The 14,849-nt window shown below is 43.8% G+C and overlaps 1 protein-coding gene across 6 annotated transcripts in view; it reads left to right on the top strand.

Moving 5' to 3' along the window:
• UAP1 (UDP-N-acetylglucosamine pyrophosphorylase 1) overlaps positions 1–9,142 on the top strand; it is a 41,314-nt gene extending 32,172 nt beyond the window's left edge. For 2 of the 6 annotated variants that reach the window (XM_002715958.5, XM_070077437.1), the window contains exons 7-11: positions 790–930; positions 2,035–2,223; positions 4,043–4,090; positions 7,768–7,834; positions 8,582–9,142. In XM_002715958.5, the coding sequence (XP_002716004.1) occupies positions 790–930; positions 2,035–2,223; positions 4,043–4,090; positions 7,768–7,834; positions 8,582–8,674 (538 nt within the window). In that variant the 3' untranslated portion in view covers positions 8,675–9,142. Of the gene's footprint in view, positions 1–789; positions 931–2,034; positions 2,224–4,039; positions 4,091–7,767; positions 7,835–8,581 lie in introns of all 6 variants that reach the window. The other 4 variants (XM_008264157.4, XM_008264158.4, XM_002715959.5 and 1 more) reach the window with 2 other exon arrangements.
• The last annotated feature ends 5,707 nt before the right edge of the window (positions 9,143–14,849 follow it).

Here is a 14,849-nt window from a genome sequence, read left to right as displayed (position 1 = left end):
CAAGGTCACAGCAGAAAGCTGGATCAGAAGTGGAGTAGCTGGGACCTCAATGAGTGTCCATATGGGATGCTGGCACCACAGGCAGAGGCCCCTAGTAGTAACTTTTTTTCTTTTTTTTTTTTTTTTTTTTGACAGGCAGAGTTAGTGAGAGAGACAGAGACAGAGAGAAAGGTCTTCCTTCCCTTGGTTCACTCCCCAGATGGCTGCTACGGCCAGCCTGCTGCGCCGATCCGAAGCCAGGAGCCAGGTGCTTCTCCTGGTCTCCCATGGGGTGCAGGGCCCAAGCACTTGGGCCATCCTCCACTGCCCTCCCGGGCCACAGCAGAGAGCTGGCCTGGAAGAGGGGCAACCGGGACAGAATCCGGCGCCCCGACCAGGATTAGAATCCAGGGTATCGGCGTCACAGGTGGAGGATTAGCCTAGTGAGCCGCGGCGCCAGCCACCTAGTAGTAACTTTTAATGTTCATTATTTCCTTCCTCTCTTGGAAGGCTCTCAGCTAGGGAAGTTAGGGTAAAGAGTAGAACTTTTTATAGAAGATGTGGAAATCGTGAGAGACATTGGTGTGTGAGCCTTCTGTGTGTGTATTTTGTAATGCGTTAATCAGTTATCTTTTAAAAATACAAGGTCATGAGTGGAGGAAATCTATATAATACTGAAATATGAGCTTAAATATTCTCTACTTTTAAAATCCTAGTGCTGACTGTTGATGCATTTGCTTCTGACTGTAGTCAGATTTCCTGGCATTTTGAGTCTGGAAAGTAATTATATCTTTTTTTCCTATTTCTCAGTGTTTATGAACCTCAGTTGCAGCATCATGTGGCTCAAAAGAAGATTCCATATGTGGATTCCCAAGGGCAATTAATTAAGCCAGACAAACCAAATGGAATAAAGATGGAAAAATTTGTCTTTGACATCTTCCAGTTTGCAAAGTATGCTTTGAATAGCACTAGTAAGATTAAATATACGTTTTGGAAGACAGCTTTTTACTCTTAGGCAGGAAACTATTTTTAGGAAACATTTGATAGTATATACGAGTATCTTAGCTATGGCATTTTGCATAAAACCTCCACCCAGGGTATGTTTGAGCGGCTTAAGGGTCATTCTTTTTTTATCCACTAGTCTATTATTTGACTGTCCTGCAAAGTTATTAATTTATTTTGGCTGAGAGACTGACCAGATCGAGGTAAAGAAGTGACCCATTTTTTGTGTTGGATATATTCTTACTGGCCTATGAGTCAATGTTTCAGTGAATATGTTTTAGATTATATAAATATAGGTTTCTATAATGATCACATTGGATACTGAGATACGTGTCTCAGAATTGCTCAATATGAAAGTGCTGTAGAAAAATGATCTATATGAGTAATCTCCCCATGAACATTTCTTTATTTTATTTTATTTTATTTTTTATTTTTTTGACAGGCAGAGTGGACAGTGAGAGAGAGAGACAGAGAGAAAGGTCTTCCTTTGCCGTTGGTTCACCCTCCAATGGCCGCCGCGGCTGGCGTTCTGCGGCTGGCGCACGGCGCTGATCCGAAGCCAGGAGCCAGGTGCTTCTGGTCTCCCATGGGGTGCAGGGCCCAAGCATTTTGGGCCATCCTCCACTGCACTCCCTGGCCACAGCAGAGAGCTGGCCTGGAAGAGGGGCAACCGGGACAGAATCCGGCGCCCCGACCGGGACTAGAACCCGGTGTGCCGGCGCCGCTAGGCGGAGGATTAGCCTAGTTGCCGCGGCGCCGGCCCCCATGAACATTTCTAATGCAACATTTTTGCCTGCCTTTCCCCTCCAGACCAAATACCAGTGTGATCTTTGTGCATTAATATTTCTAGAAATCATTTCTGGAAATGATTTCTCATTTTGCACAGAAGAATATTCCAACTTTCTTTGACTCAGGGATGAGCATTATTTTAGACAGCTTTCATTTGGGATTGGATTAAGAAAGCCTGTTACTGAATAGCTGTAGAGTGAAGTCAGAAGCTGTGTACACAGTTTTATTTCCTAAGAAAGACGTCTTTGTGTGTTTTCGCTCTAGGAAGTTTGTGGTGTATGAAGTTGTACGGGAAGACGAGTTTTCCCCGCTAAAGAATGCGGACAGTCAGAACGGGAAGGACAACCCTACCACTGCAAGGCATGCGCTGATGTCCCTTCATCACTGCTGGGTCCTCAACGCAGGGGGCCACTTCATAGACGAAAACGGCTCCCGCCTGCCCGCGATTCCCCGGTGAGCCGCTGTCTTCTCTTTGTGTATGACTGCTTTCTTGCTTCCTGCCTCTTGGACTCCTTTTCCTCTCTGGTATATTCCTAGGTTTGTGTTGGTATGTGCGCAGTTCCTGATGAGAAATAACAATAATTTTTGCCCACTTGGCTTTACTTTCAAACATCTCCGCTATGTCAGTAAATGACTCTTCCCAAAGAATGGTTGGAAGAGAATTCTTTTGGTGTGCCTCATGGTTAAAGCCCATCAGTAGCACACTGTAGCACAAGGCAACCCTCAGCCACAGAGCAGGGGTTGTTACTGCCCGTATACCCGTGGCCTCACTCTAAGTGAGATCTGTGAGATGCGTCAGGAGGCCCCTCCCCCGCCTGCAGGCTACTCAGGAGATGAAGGCCCTGGCAGTTCTCACCGGGGTACTTTCAGGCCACTGAGGAAGGTGCCCGCAAGGGAAGTGAGTGCACTGACTTTCACTGATGCTCAGGCGTTAGAAATGTTTTGGGCTTTTTTTTTTTTAACAACTTCATGCAGATTTGGGAACATGATGATTCTTTCGCTCTACCTCCCTCCCACCTATCCTCCCGCTTTTCTTCCTCCTCCCTCTTCTTTCCCATTCTTGTTTTGGGTGTTTAAGAAGTTACAAATGGGCATACTTGAAGCTGAGAGAAAGCATTTTTAAGCTAAATCTTGTATTTTATTTTAAAATCTTTATTTATTTGACAGGCAGAGTGGACAGTGAGAGAGAGAGAGAGAAAGAGAGAAAGGTCTTCCTTTTGCCGTTGGTTCACCCTCCAATGGCGGCTGTGGCCGGTGCACTGCGGCCGGTGCACCGCGCTGATCCTAAGCCAGGAGCCAGGTGCTTCTCCTGGTCTCCCATGCTGGTGCAGGGCCCAAGCACTTGGGCCATCCTCCACTGCACTCCAAGGCCACAGCAGAGAGCTGGCTTGGAAGAGGAGCAACCGGAACAGAATCTGGCGCCCCGACCGGGACTAGAACCTGGTGTGCTGGCGCCGCAGGCGGAGGATTAGGCTAGTGAGCCGTGGCGCCAGCCTTAAAATCTTTATTGACCTCTCAAATTTCCCCTTCTGAATCATTTGGTGGTTCTGCACTTAAATGAAAAGCATTTTGCTCTCTAATTTACACAGCTAAGGGAGAAAATGCACATGAGCACCAGAGTGCCTCAATAAATATCAGAATTCTGGGTCTTAGAATTTACTTTCCTTTTTTTTTTTTTTTTAAATTTTTTTGACAGGCAGAGTTAGACAGTAAGAGAGAGAGACAGGGAGAAAGATCTTCCTTCCCTTGGTTTATCCCCTAAATGGCCACCAGGAGCCAGGTGCTTCTCCTGGTCTCCCATGCGGGTGCAGGGCCCAAAGACCTGGGCCATTCTCCACTGCACTCCCGGGCCACAGCAGAGAGCTGGCCTGGAAGAGGGGCAACCGGGACAGAATCCGGCACCCCAACCGGGACTAGAACCCGGTGTGCCGGCGCTGCAGGTGGAGGATTAGCCTAGTGAGCTGCGGTGCCGGCCAGAATTTACTTTTCTATCACTGTTTTTACAAGCAGGAGCAGTGGCAGCTGCTGTCTCCCAGCCCAAGGCTGCTTTCAGGCTCTGTCTTACAACAAGCTTTCTCTGTGGCATGCCACATTGTTCTCATTCTTCATCTTGGCCATTTTTTTTTTAACCACTTCAGGTTTCTTGTGTCACATTTATGATTTACCGTAAGTACCATAAATACATACTCAAGTATATTTTGCAACTCCGCTTCATTGTTATTGTTTGATTTGTTTCCATTCCCATTAATGCTTATTTATTCCCACATAGCAGTTCTACAAATGGAAGGTCAGAGACCATCACAGCTGATGTCCATCACAAGTAAATATACCAGCCTGTTGACAGTGCATGGTGATGGGGCTGTGCTTCCCTCCGTACTAACAGCATTGTAGTGTAGAGCTCTGCCTTTCTGGGGGTCTGGAGGGAGGATGGTTGAAGCTTTGGTGGGGGTGCGCTGCTTCGTTGGTGGCAGGCCTTTGTCTGGATGACGCTAACTCGGATCTCAGTGCATGCTGGAAATGGGGAGCGAGCTTTACTAAAGAATCAGATCCCATAGGTGTTGGTTGCACCCACAGGTGCAAATTTACAGGTGATTGATCAGGTCCTGAGCAGGCTGCTGGGCAGGAGAACAAATTGGGTTCCTAACAGGCTTTTTGATGTGAACATAAGCTGAGAGAAACCATTCTGCAGCCATGTCTTACTGAATGGGATATATGCTCTCAGAATAAAGGCCTACTGCTCCTGGCGTATAAAGGGCCTTCAAAAATTGATGGAAAATAGAATTACAGGATGGTGAGGATTTTCCTTGAGCCTTTTGAAGCCTCTGTATTTTTTTTTTTCCTCCTAAAGATTTATTTATTCGTTTGGAAGGCAGAGTTGCACAGAGAGGAGAGGGAGGGAGGGAGGGAGAGAAAGCGGAAGGGGGGGAGAGAGAGAGAGAGAGAAAGAGAGAGAGATTTTCTATCTGCCAGTTCACTCCCGAAATGACCATAATGGTGAGGGTTAGGCGGGCTGAAGTCAGGAGCCAGGAACTTCATCCGGGTCTCTCATGGGTGCAGGGGCCTAGGGACTTGGGCCATCAGTTGCTTTTCCCGAGTGCATTAGCAGGGAGCTGGAGGGAAGTAGAACAGCTGGGACTTGAACCAGTGCTCATATGGGATGCCTGTGTCACAGGTGTTGGCTTAACCTGTTATGCTGCAACACCGGCCCAATTTTTCGTAATATGGAGAAAATTTTCTCTTTATTTCTTTTCTCACTCTGCTAGCTCTTATTTTTGGCCATTGTGTATTGATTTCGGTTAAGTATTATCTTGTTTTTAAGGAAAGTATCCTTTTGTCTCAAGGGTAGGTCCTTTTTACCTAGAAGTAGCACATATCCTCTCTCATCTGGGTACTGACAGAGTTCTAAATCCTTATAGTGAAAGAGTTAGCTTGATATTCTTGTTACATTTGAGAAGTCATTAGGTCTGGTTTGAATTTTAAGTTTTTAAGATAATCTGGGATGTGTGTACAGAGCGAAGGATCTGGAGCTGGAGGGGATCTCAGAGAGCAGCATTGGTATCAGTTCCATCCATGAGTTTGCTAGTCCATGTCATTCATCTTTCCACACAGAGACAAGGCCTGTGAGTGTCAGTGTTTCTGGGAGTGGCCTTGTAGACAAGGGCATGGACTTGAAGGTCTGGGTAGTTTATTCTAGGGCCCAGAGATGACTATTGTCCCTCATGCCGTAGTGATGAGGGTGCAGAGCCCTCTGCCATTTCCTGCCTCATGCATCATTTTATTTTTTAAGATTTATTTTGTTTATTTGAAAGACAGAGTTACAGAGAGAGGTAGAGACAGAGAAAGGTCTTCCATCCACTGGTTCACTCCCCAGATGGCCGCAATGGGCCATCCAAATGCGCCAATCCAAAGCCAGGAGCCAGGAGCCAGGAGCTTCTTTAGGGTCTCCCATGTGGATGCAGGGACCCAAGGAGTTGGGCCATCTTCTACTGCTTTCCCAGGCCATAGCAGAGAGCTGGATGGGAAATGGTTTTTTTTTTTTTTTTTTTTTTTTTTTTATCTTTTATTTAATGAATATAAATTTCCAAAGTACGACTCATGGGTTACAATGGCTTCCCCCCCGGAAATGGTATTTTGAGTTTTCAAAATTGTCTTCCCTCCTTCAGAGCATCCACCTTTGTTTATTTTGTTGATTTTCGTGGTACTAGAATGCAAGTTACATTCAGGCAGTGGTGTGTGAGTGTTTCTTAGACTCAAAACCGTCTCTGAACTTGGTACACTGAATCTTTTACAGGTTTAGGTGGAACCAGGCTATCTGCATCTTATCAGTGGGGTGAAGCTTCGTTTTCTGTGTGACTCTTGAGTTGCCCCAGAAGGTCTAGACAGGATGTCTTGAGCTGTTGTGATAGAATCTGGTACATGTTTGGGTAGATGTGTTCCCAGTCTGAGCCTTCTTTTTTCTCTGCATTAATCTGTCATCCATCTGCCCTCATGGTTCGTTTATTCATCCAACAAATAGGACTGATCACAGACCTGCAAGTGCTGTTAGTATCTTAGTTGCTGTAGTACCTTATACAAGAGAAATGAGTCATTTCTTATAGACTACTGGGAGATGCAAGATGAGCTTACATGAAAGTTTAGGACATTATCAGATAGTTTGTGATTGTGTGCTAAATATGTAGTGTAGACAATATTTATTTTGGGAGAAAACTTATTTTTATATAAATGAATGGTAGCAATAGCTATGAGGTGCAGTGGTCAAGAGAAAGTTAGGGCTTGAGGTGCCTCTTGGAGGATGCATGTGATTTTTATCAAAGGACCATAGTTGAAATTGACTTGGAATAATCCAAAGAGTGCAGCTGTCTTGGTTTGAGTGGAAAAGTAGCAGGATGGGTAAACTGGAGTAAGAGAGTGCCTTGAAGTCCAGCTCAGTGTTTCTGTTTAGAGAAAGGTTGGCTTGTACCCAGTTGTAGAAGCCCTCTGATTTTATTGACTCCACCAAAATTTGAGATTTCATACTTGGGAAAGGAGGGAAGAGCCTTGGTTTGAGGTTACAAGAGATGAAATTTTTGTGTGTCCTGTATCCTATTGATAAGATTTTTAAAGTGGCAAGTCATGCAGATTTCTAATGGTTATACACAAGAAATTCAGGATTGCCAAGGGCTGTCAATGTTAGATTGTGACCTGAAGAAGCAGATTGGTGACTGTGCCCTTTCTTTGCTTGGTTGCATTCTGCCTTAGCTCTTTAAAAATGTAACAGAGAAGTTCTCTGAAGCAAAGTGAATAAATCAGCTCAACTAATCTAAGAGACTTGATTTGAACAGGAAAACCAGGTACTGGGAAATACCTGTCCTGCTCTGTAGAGCAGTGCTAAGAGAGCTCTCTGCAGTGAAGGCAATGTTCCGTACCTGTGCAATCCACACTGATCGTCAGTAGCCAGTGGCTACTGAGAATGCTTGAAATGTAATCATTATGACTGAGAAACTGAGTTTTTGATTTTTAATTAATTTTTAAAAGTTATTCAGATTGAAGTAGCCACATAGCTACTATATTTTGAAGTGCAGCCTTTACAATGTTTGTCAATGTTAGTGCTTGCAAGGTTGTGGTGAGGGTTAAAATGAAGAAATGAAAGATTCAAAATATCTAGCAGTGGGCCTGTCAAATAGTTTATATTCAACACAGAGTCGCTTCTTTATCAGACTGGAACTTGGAAATACTAAAAAAATCAGAGATACATACAGGGATAGTGTGTAACTGTTGGTGAAATGCTGTACAGAGCTACTAGCAATTATTGGCATTTGTCCTAAATAGTGTCTCTCTGACCATAAGAATTTCATTTTAACTTGAAAAGTTTAGTGATCATTATGGCAGGATCTATCCCATTTGTTGAACTAGCAGAATTTGTCATCTGCAAGCTTCTCAGATGGTCTGTCTGCACTTTCACTCTGGCAAGTAACATAGGAGGCTGAATCTTTAACACTTACTTGGTTTTTTTCTTAGGTTGAAGGATGCCAATGATGTACCAATCCAGTGTGAAATCTCTCCTCTCATCTCCTATGCTGGAGAAGTAAGTTTCCTTTGCTTTCCCCTCCTTTTCTTTTAAAAGTAGGAGTCTGTGATGCTGAGTTGCTCTTAAGCTGTGGGGTCTTCTGGTGGCCGTGCGCTGAGGAGCTCCCCCTGGGAAGGAGCTGGGAAGCTGCGCTTGTCCTGATTTCTGCTCTTTGAGAATTCCTGTTGCAACTTTGCATCTATCCCATAAGTGCATTGGTTGCCTGTAACAGAAGTCTATAATGTTTAACCTGTTTTACTTATCTATTGAAATGCAATGGGCTTTAAAAATGCATATTCAGTCCTGTTTTATAGATAAATCAGCTGGCACCTTTTAAAGCAATGTGATTTTTCTTTCAAGGAGTCTAGTTTAGTTTCTTCATGTACTTTGTATGCTTACTTTTAAAACCTGGATTTAGGGTTCTCTACTATTATAATTAGAATATATTTTTTCCTGGAAATTCTTGCTGATCCTGCTTAATTGTAGTATAAGAAACAGCCATCTTGCTGTTAACTCTACTGGGTGTTGATTACAGGAAGAGTGAACATTATCTTAATAACTTTGGAGATAATGATGAAAATAATTTTGGTGATGTTATGTATTTTGTTTCCATAAATAAGCTCAGTTTAAAAAGTATGGTAAGTGACTTGACTTTTAAATTCTTCATCTCAATCCAACTTTTGGTAAGCAAATTACAGCAAGTCTAACATTGCTTGGCAAGCACCCACAAGTTTTTCTCTGTTTTGCTTCAATCTTTTTTTTTAGGGACTAGAAAGTTATGTGGCAGATAAAGAATTCCATGCACCTTTAATCATCGATGAGAATGGAGTCCATGAGCTGGTGAAAAATGGTATATGAACCAGACACCAAGTGCCATCACAAGAGGAAAACCTTTTATTTTTGATAGACCAACTGTGAACCTACAGGACGTCTGTTGGAAGTCTGAAATTGCAATATACAGTTTCATTTTTCTTGTTGAAATCTTACAACACAAACATCCTGAGCTTTCCATGACTGGACTTCAGATAGCATTTTTATGATTCTCAGCTCACTGAAAGTCTTATTTATATTTTCAGCTGTATAATTTTTTTCCAAGCCAAGGAAACCATTGGTCACCCAGGAAATTTCCTACACCGTAACTATAGTCAGGATGTCCAGCATCACTTTACTTGGAGCTGGAAGCATTTATTTTTGAAGTTGTATATAGTAATATTATGTTGTACATGCAATAGGGTTTCTATGGTACTAAAAGTTTGTTTTATTTTATCAAATATTGAGATTTTATAAGAAAATAATTGGACAGTAAAATAAAATTATCTTCTTGTCTCTGGAGTGTGATTTGTATCTTGAGGAGATATTCCATTGGGAAGAGATCAAACAGGAAAAACTTTGGGGCAGTGCACAAAAACAAATTGATGCTCTGTGAGGTTGTAGTCATAGAATTTTTTTCAATGAACCTCTGACTTTGGCTTTATCTTGCTGTTTATAATAACGTTCAACTAAAGCTTTTGCTTACCAAGGAGCATTTGGCAATGTCTGGAGACAGTTTTGGTTGTCACAACTGGGAGGATAAGGTGGTAGGGCCGGCATCTAATGAGTGGAGATCAGAGATGTTGCTAAACAATGTATAGTGCATAGGACTGCCTCCTCAAAGTATTATCTGGCCCCAAATGTCAAGTGTCAAGGTTGAGAGACCCTATTTCACATCATTCATTTATGCCGTTTTGTGCAACTATTTGATGGCATTTAGGAATTCAAAAGAATGTAGTTTCTGGATTGGCTGAGAAAAATTAATACCATTCCTCTTTTTTCTAGCTAGAATGCTATAAAAGAAGAAGAAAGATAAAGGTAGTTCTTTGCATATGAGCTATAGATCATTGGTCATAACAGTGACTACAATGCAGTTTGTGTCTAAAACACAGTTTGCATGAAAATATTGAGCATTGTAATACATTGTACATAACACTTATGAATTAACAAAAAATTAAAATGGGGATAAGAGAAAGATTCTAAAAATTGCATCTAGAGAAGAGATTAATAAATTTTATTTTCCACTAATGAATTCTCTCAAGATGCAATTTCGTGGGTGGGTCTTTTGTTTAAGGATCACTGTTAGAAAAGAGCATATTCTGTCTGCTCAGCATTTATCTGTGGTTTTTGTACTGAGGCCTGAATGCTGCATCTATCATATTTTCTCTTAGTTTATTTCAATATCAGTCTAAATTTTACTATTGTTTTCCATTCCATTTTTCAGAAAGATGTATGAAGTTTGCAAATGAGCTCCAAATAGACTATGAGGAAAGAACTGCAGAATTTTTAGCACCTGAATGTGTGCATTATCTCCTTCCTTCAGACATTCACCTGCTCTTTCCTCTCCCCTATCTTTGGGATCATAGCATTAGTTCTAGGGAGGGGAGGAATGGAAGCATGGGATTGTGGTAGTAGTGTTATTGGAGAGGAGCAATGATTGGGGAATGCCGGAGATTCAGGGCAAAAAGCCTGAGAGCCTTTGAGCCATGAGATTCTAAGATGATGGCACTGAGTATCTTTAGTTGTCCTCATTAAATAATTAGTTAGAAAATGCAGAGTTAGGTAAAATGTTTATACAATATGAATTAGAATCATTTGGTAATAGTGTGATAAAAGAAATGTGGCCGGCGCCGCGGCTCACTAGGCTAATCCTCCGCCTTGCGGCGCCTGCACACTGGGTTCTAGTCCCGGTCGGGGCGCCGGATTCTGTCCCGGTTGCCCCTCTTCCAGGCCAGCTCTCTGCTGTGGCCAGGGAGTGCAGTGGAGGATGGCCCAAGTGCTTGGGCCCTGCACCCCATGGGAGACCAGGAGAAGTACCTGGCTCCTGCCATCGGATCAGCGCGGTGCGCCGGCCGCGGCGGCCATTGGAGGGTGAACCAACGGCAAAAGGAAGACCTTTCTCTCTGTCTCTCTCTCTCACTGTCCACTCTGTGTTAATGTGTTAATAGCCACCTTATGTCTGGTCCAACCACATCTGCTACATATTTACAGTACTGATAGTCACAAATGAATATATAAGCCCCGAGGATGTGTCCAGTGACAGCTACTGGAAGATCAGCCAAAAGTGCCTTTTTATTCTCAGTTTTGGAAGTGATTCTTGAGTCTGATTGTATTTCTAACCCTAGCTTACTGTCTCCAGCATTGTCTCATCGTGATTCATCATGGTGTGTCAAATCTCAGTTACCCAGGTAGGAAGAGGCAAGGGAAAATCATGTGTACTCTTAGGAGAGTGTCTGCAATGCAGACCATGCACTACTGACATGGAGATCTGTTTTTCCACTAGCTGAGACTGATGGTCGTGCAGTCTGTGACCCGCTTTGGCCCCAGTTTAGAAAGAGCTAGTTGGGAAGTGATCAATGAATGAGTCATCCAGTTGGACTGAATGCTAGTCACATGCCCAGTACTATCAGCGGTCAGAATGTATAACAGTCCACTCCTTACAAAGTTGGCATTCTGGTTAGAGATAACATTTTAAAAAAATTTTAAAGAGGAGTAACACATATTACACAATTGAAAGATAATTCAGTACTAAAATGTAAGGAATTAAATTCAATAAGAGTGGCCGGCGCCGCAGCTCACTAGGCTAATCCTCCGCCTAGCGGCGCCGGCACACCAGGTTCTAGTCCCGGTTGGGGTGCCGTATTCTGTCCCGGTTGCCCCTAAATGTTTTGCAAGAACTTGACTACTCATTAGATGAAGTTAAGTCCAAAAAAAGGATAAAAGAAAATACCAAGTTTCAGGATGAATGGCAATGCTATTAAATTACTTCCAGCTTATAAATATCAATCAGTAATAAATAATTAATCAATGAACATGAAAATATATGAAGCAAATTACTACCATGTAAATGTAAAGAAAAGAAACCTTTGGGGGGCCGGCGCCGCGGCTCACTAGGCTAATCCTCCGCCTAGCGGCGCCGGCACACCGGGTTCTAGTCCCGGTCGGGGCGCCGGATTCTGTCCCGGTTGCCCCTCTTCCAGGCCAGCCCTCTGCTGTGGCTAGGGAGTGCAGTGGAGGATGGCCCAGGTGCTTGGGCCCTGCACCCCATGGGAGACCAGGAAAAGCACCTGGCTCCTGGCTCCTGCCATCGGATCAGCGTGGTGCGCCGGCCGCGGCGGCCATTGGAGGGTGAACCAACGGCCAAAGGAAGACCTTTCTCTCTGTCTCTCTCTCTCTCACTGTCCACTCTGCCTGTCAAAAAAGAAAAAAGAAAAAAAAATTCAGTAAGAGTTAAACAAGACAGATATTTATAAAGTGGAGTTTTGTGGCAGACTTCCCAAAGCAGGGACCAGTGATTTAGTCTAGCAGCCGTGAAGGTACCTGTGTCCCACACTGGACTGCCTCGGTTTGGTTACTCCAGCTCCCTGCTAATGCAGACCCTGGGTGGCAGGCTCCAGCGTTGGCTCAACCTTGACTATTTTGGACATTTGGGGAATAAACCAGTGGATGGGAACTCTTGTTTCTCTGCCTCTTAAAGGAAGAAACAATGGGATCTATATCTGTAGATACAGATTTATAGAGAGAGATTATCAGAGATTGGCTCATGTGATTATGGAAGCCAGGAAGTTCCATGACCTTTTGGTAAGCTGGAGATCAAGGAAAAGCATTGCTGAATTCCAGTCAAAAGCAGAAGGCCCATTTGAGTGCCAGTTTGAGTCTCAGCTGCTCCACTTCTGATCCAGCTCTCTGCTGTGGCCTGGGAAAGCAGTAGAAGATGGTCCAAGTGCGTGGGCCCCTGCACTTGCGTGGGAGACCTGGAAGAAGCTCCTGGCTTCGGATCGGCACAGTTCCGGCTGTTGCAGCCAATTGGGGAGTGAACCATCGAATGTAAGACCGCTCTTTCTCTCTGCCTCTGCTCTCTCTGTGTAACTCTGACTTACAAATAAATAAATAAATCTTTAAATTATTTATTTATTTATTTGAAAAGCAGGGTGGTACTGAGAAAGAGAGAGAAAGAGAGAGAAATAACTTCCATCTACTGATTTGCTCCCCAAAGACCACAACTGATCCAGGACAAAGCCAGGAGCCCAAAATGCCATTTAGATCTCTCCTATATGGGTGGCAGGGGCCCAAGCACTTGGGCCATCATCTGCTTCTTTCCCAGGCACATTAGCAAGGAGTTGGATAGGGAGCAGAGCAATTAAAACATTGAACAGGCACTCTGATATGGGAATCCAGCATCATCACAGCTGTGGCTTGACCCTCCGTGCCACAATGCTGGACCTCATAAAAATATTTTTAATATTGGTTTATTTAAATTCTGTTCAAACCTATTTATTGCCTTTGACTAATATGTCTCCTAAATGTCTTTTTTTTTTTTTTTTTTTTTTTTTTTTTTTTTTTGACAGGCAGAGTGGACAGTGAGAGAGAGAGACAGAGAGAGAAAGGTCTTCCTTTGCCGTTGGTTCACCCTCCAATGGCCGCCGCTGCAGCCGGCGCACCGCGCTGATCCTGGCAGGAGCCAGGAGCCAGGTGCTTTTCCTGGTCTCCCATGGGGTGCAGGGCCCAAGCACCTGGGCCATCCTCCACTGCACTCCCTGGCCATAGCAGAGAGCTGGCCTGGAAGAGGGGCAACCGGGACAGAATCCGGCGCCCCAACCGGGACTAGAACCCGGTGTGCCGGCGCCGCAAGGTGGAGGATTAGCCTATTGAGCCACGGCGCCGGCTCAAATGTCTTTTTTTTTAAAATATTTATTTATTTATTTGAAAGGCAGAGTTACAGAGAGGCAGAGGCAGGGAGAGGACGAGGTCTTCCATTGCTGGTTCACTCCCCAGATGGCCACAAAGGCCAGAGCTGCGCCGATCTGAAGCCAGGAGCCAGGAGCTTCTTCCGGGTCTCCCACGTGGGTGCAGAGGCCCAAGGATGTGGGCCATCTTCTACTGCTTTCCCAGGCCACAGCAGAGAGCTGGATCAGAAGTGGAGCAGCAGGGACTTGAACCCGTGCCCATATGGATGCTGGCACTGCAGGCAGCGGCTCTACCTGCTACACCACAGTGCCGGCCCCTCCTAAATGTTTTTTCAAATCTGTGAGACTTCCTCCTTTTTTTAAGAGTGATTTTTTGAAAAAAAAAAAAATTGTTTTTTCAAAATAAGCTTGCAAATTTTGCATTGCCTTTCCATGATGTTTTTTCAAAATGTTCTACTATTTCCCATGTTTCTTGAAAACTGTAGTTATGTACCTGAGACTTTTTCACATTTGGGCTTATAATACCTCATCTAAAGACTTATTATAAAGCTACAATAATCTAGACAGCATGGCGATGACAAGATCGAAAACTATCAGTGAAACAGGATGAAGAGTCAAGATATAGACTCTCACATACTCACATTTGGCCAATTGGTTTTCTTATTTGTTTATTTATTTGAAAGGCAGACCAAGAGAGAAAGAGAGCAAGAGTGAGTGAGTGAGTGAGGGATATATATTCTATTTGCTGGTTCACTCCCCAAATGGCAGCATCAGCCAGGTCTGGGCCGTGCTGAAGCTGGGCGCCAGGAATTCCTTCCTATTTCCCACATGGGGCAGCAGGGGCCCAAGCATTTGGGCCGTCATCTGTTGCCTTCCCAGGCCTATCAGCAGGAAGCTGAATTGAAAGCAGAGCAGCCAGGACTCAAACCAGCACTCCAATACGGGATGCTGGTGTTGCAAGCAGTGGCTTAACCTGCTGTGCCACAATGCTGGCCTCACCAACTGGTTTCCAACAAAGGCGTAAAGACATTTCAGTGGAGTGAAAAATAGTCTTTTAATCAAATCATGCTGGGATGATTATATATCCATATGTGAAAAGTGAATTTTATACAAGCATTGCCCTTTATGTAAAATTACCTTGAATTTGAGCATAGAACTAAATGTAAAACTTAAAACTTCTAGTAGACTACAGGAGAAAAATATCTGTGACCCGTGGTTAGGCCAAAATATCTAAGCCTTGCCACTAAAAGCCTAATTCAAAACAGAAAAAAAAAAAAGAACTTTATCAAAACTAAAAACTTTCTGTCCTTGAAGAG

The sequence above is a fragment of the Oryctolagus cuniculus genome, chromosome 7 (assembly GCF_964237555.1).
Source record: "Oryctolagus cuniculus chromosome 7, mOryCun1.1, whole genome shotgun sequence".
In the NCBI taxonomy this organism is placed as follows: Eukaryota; Metazoa; Chordata; class Mammalia; order Lagomorpha; family Leporidae; genus Oryctolagus; species Oryctolagus cuniculus.
Note: the sequence above shows the minus strand (reverse complement) of the source record. Positions and strands in the feature narration are given on the sequence as shown.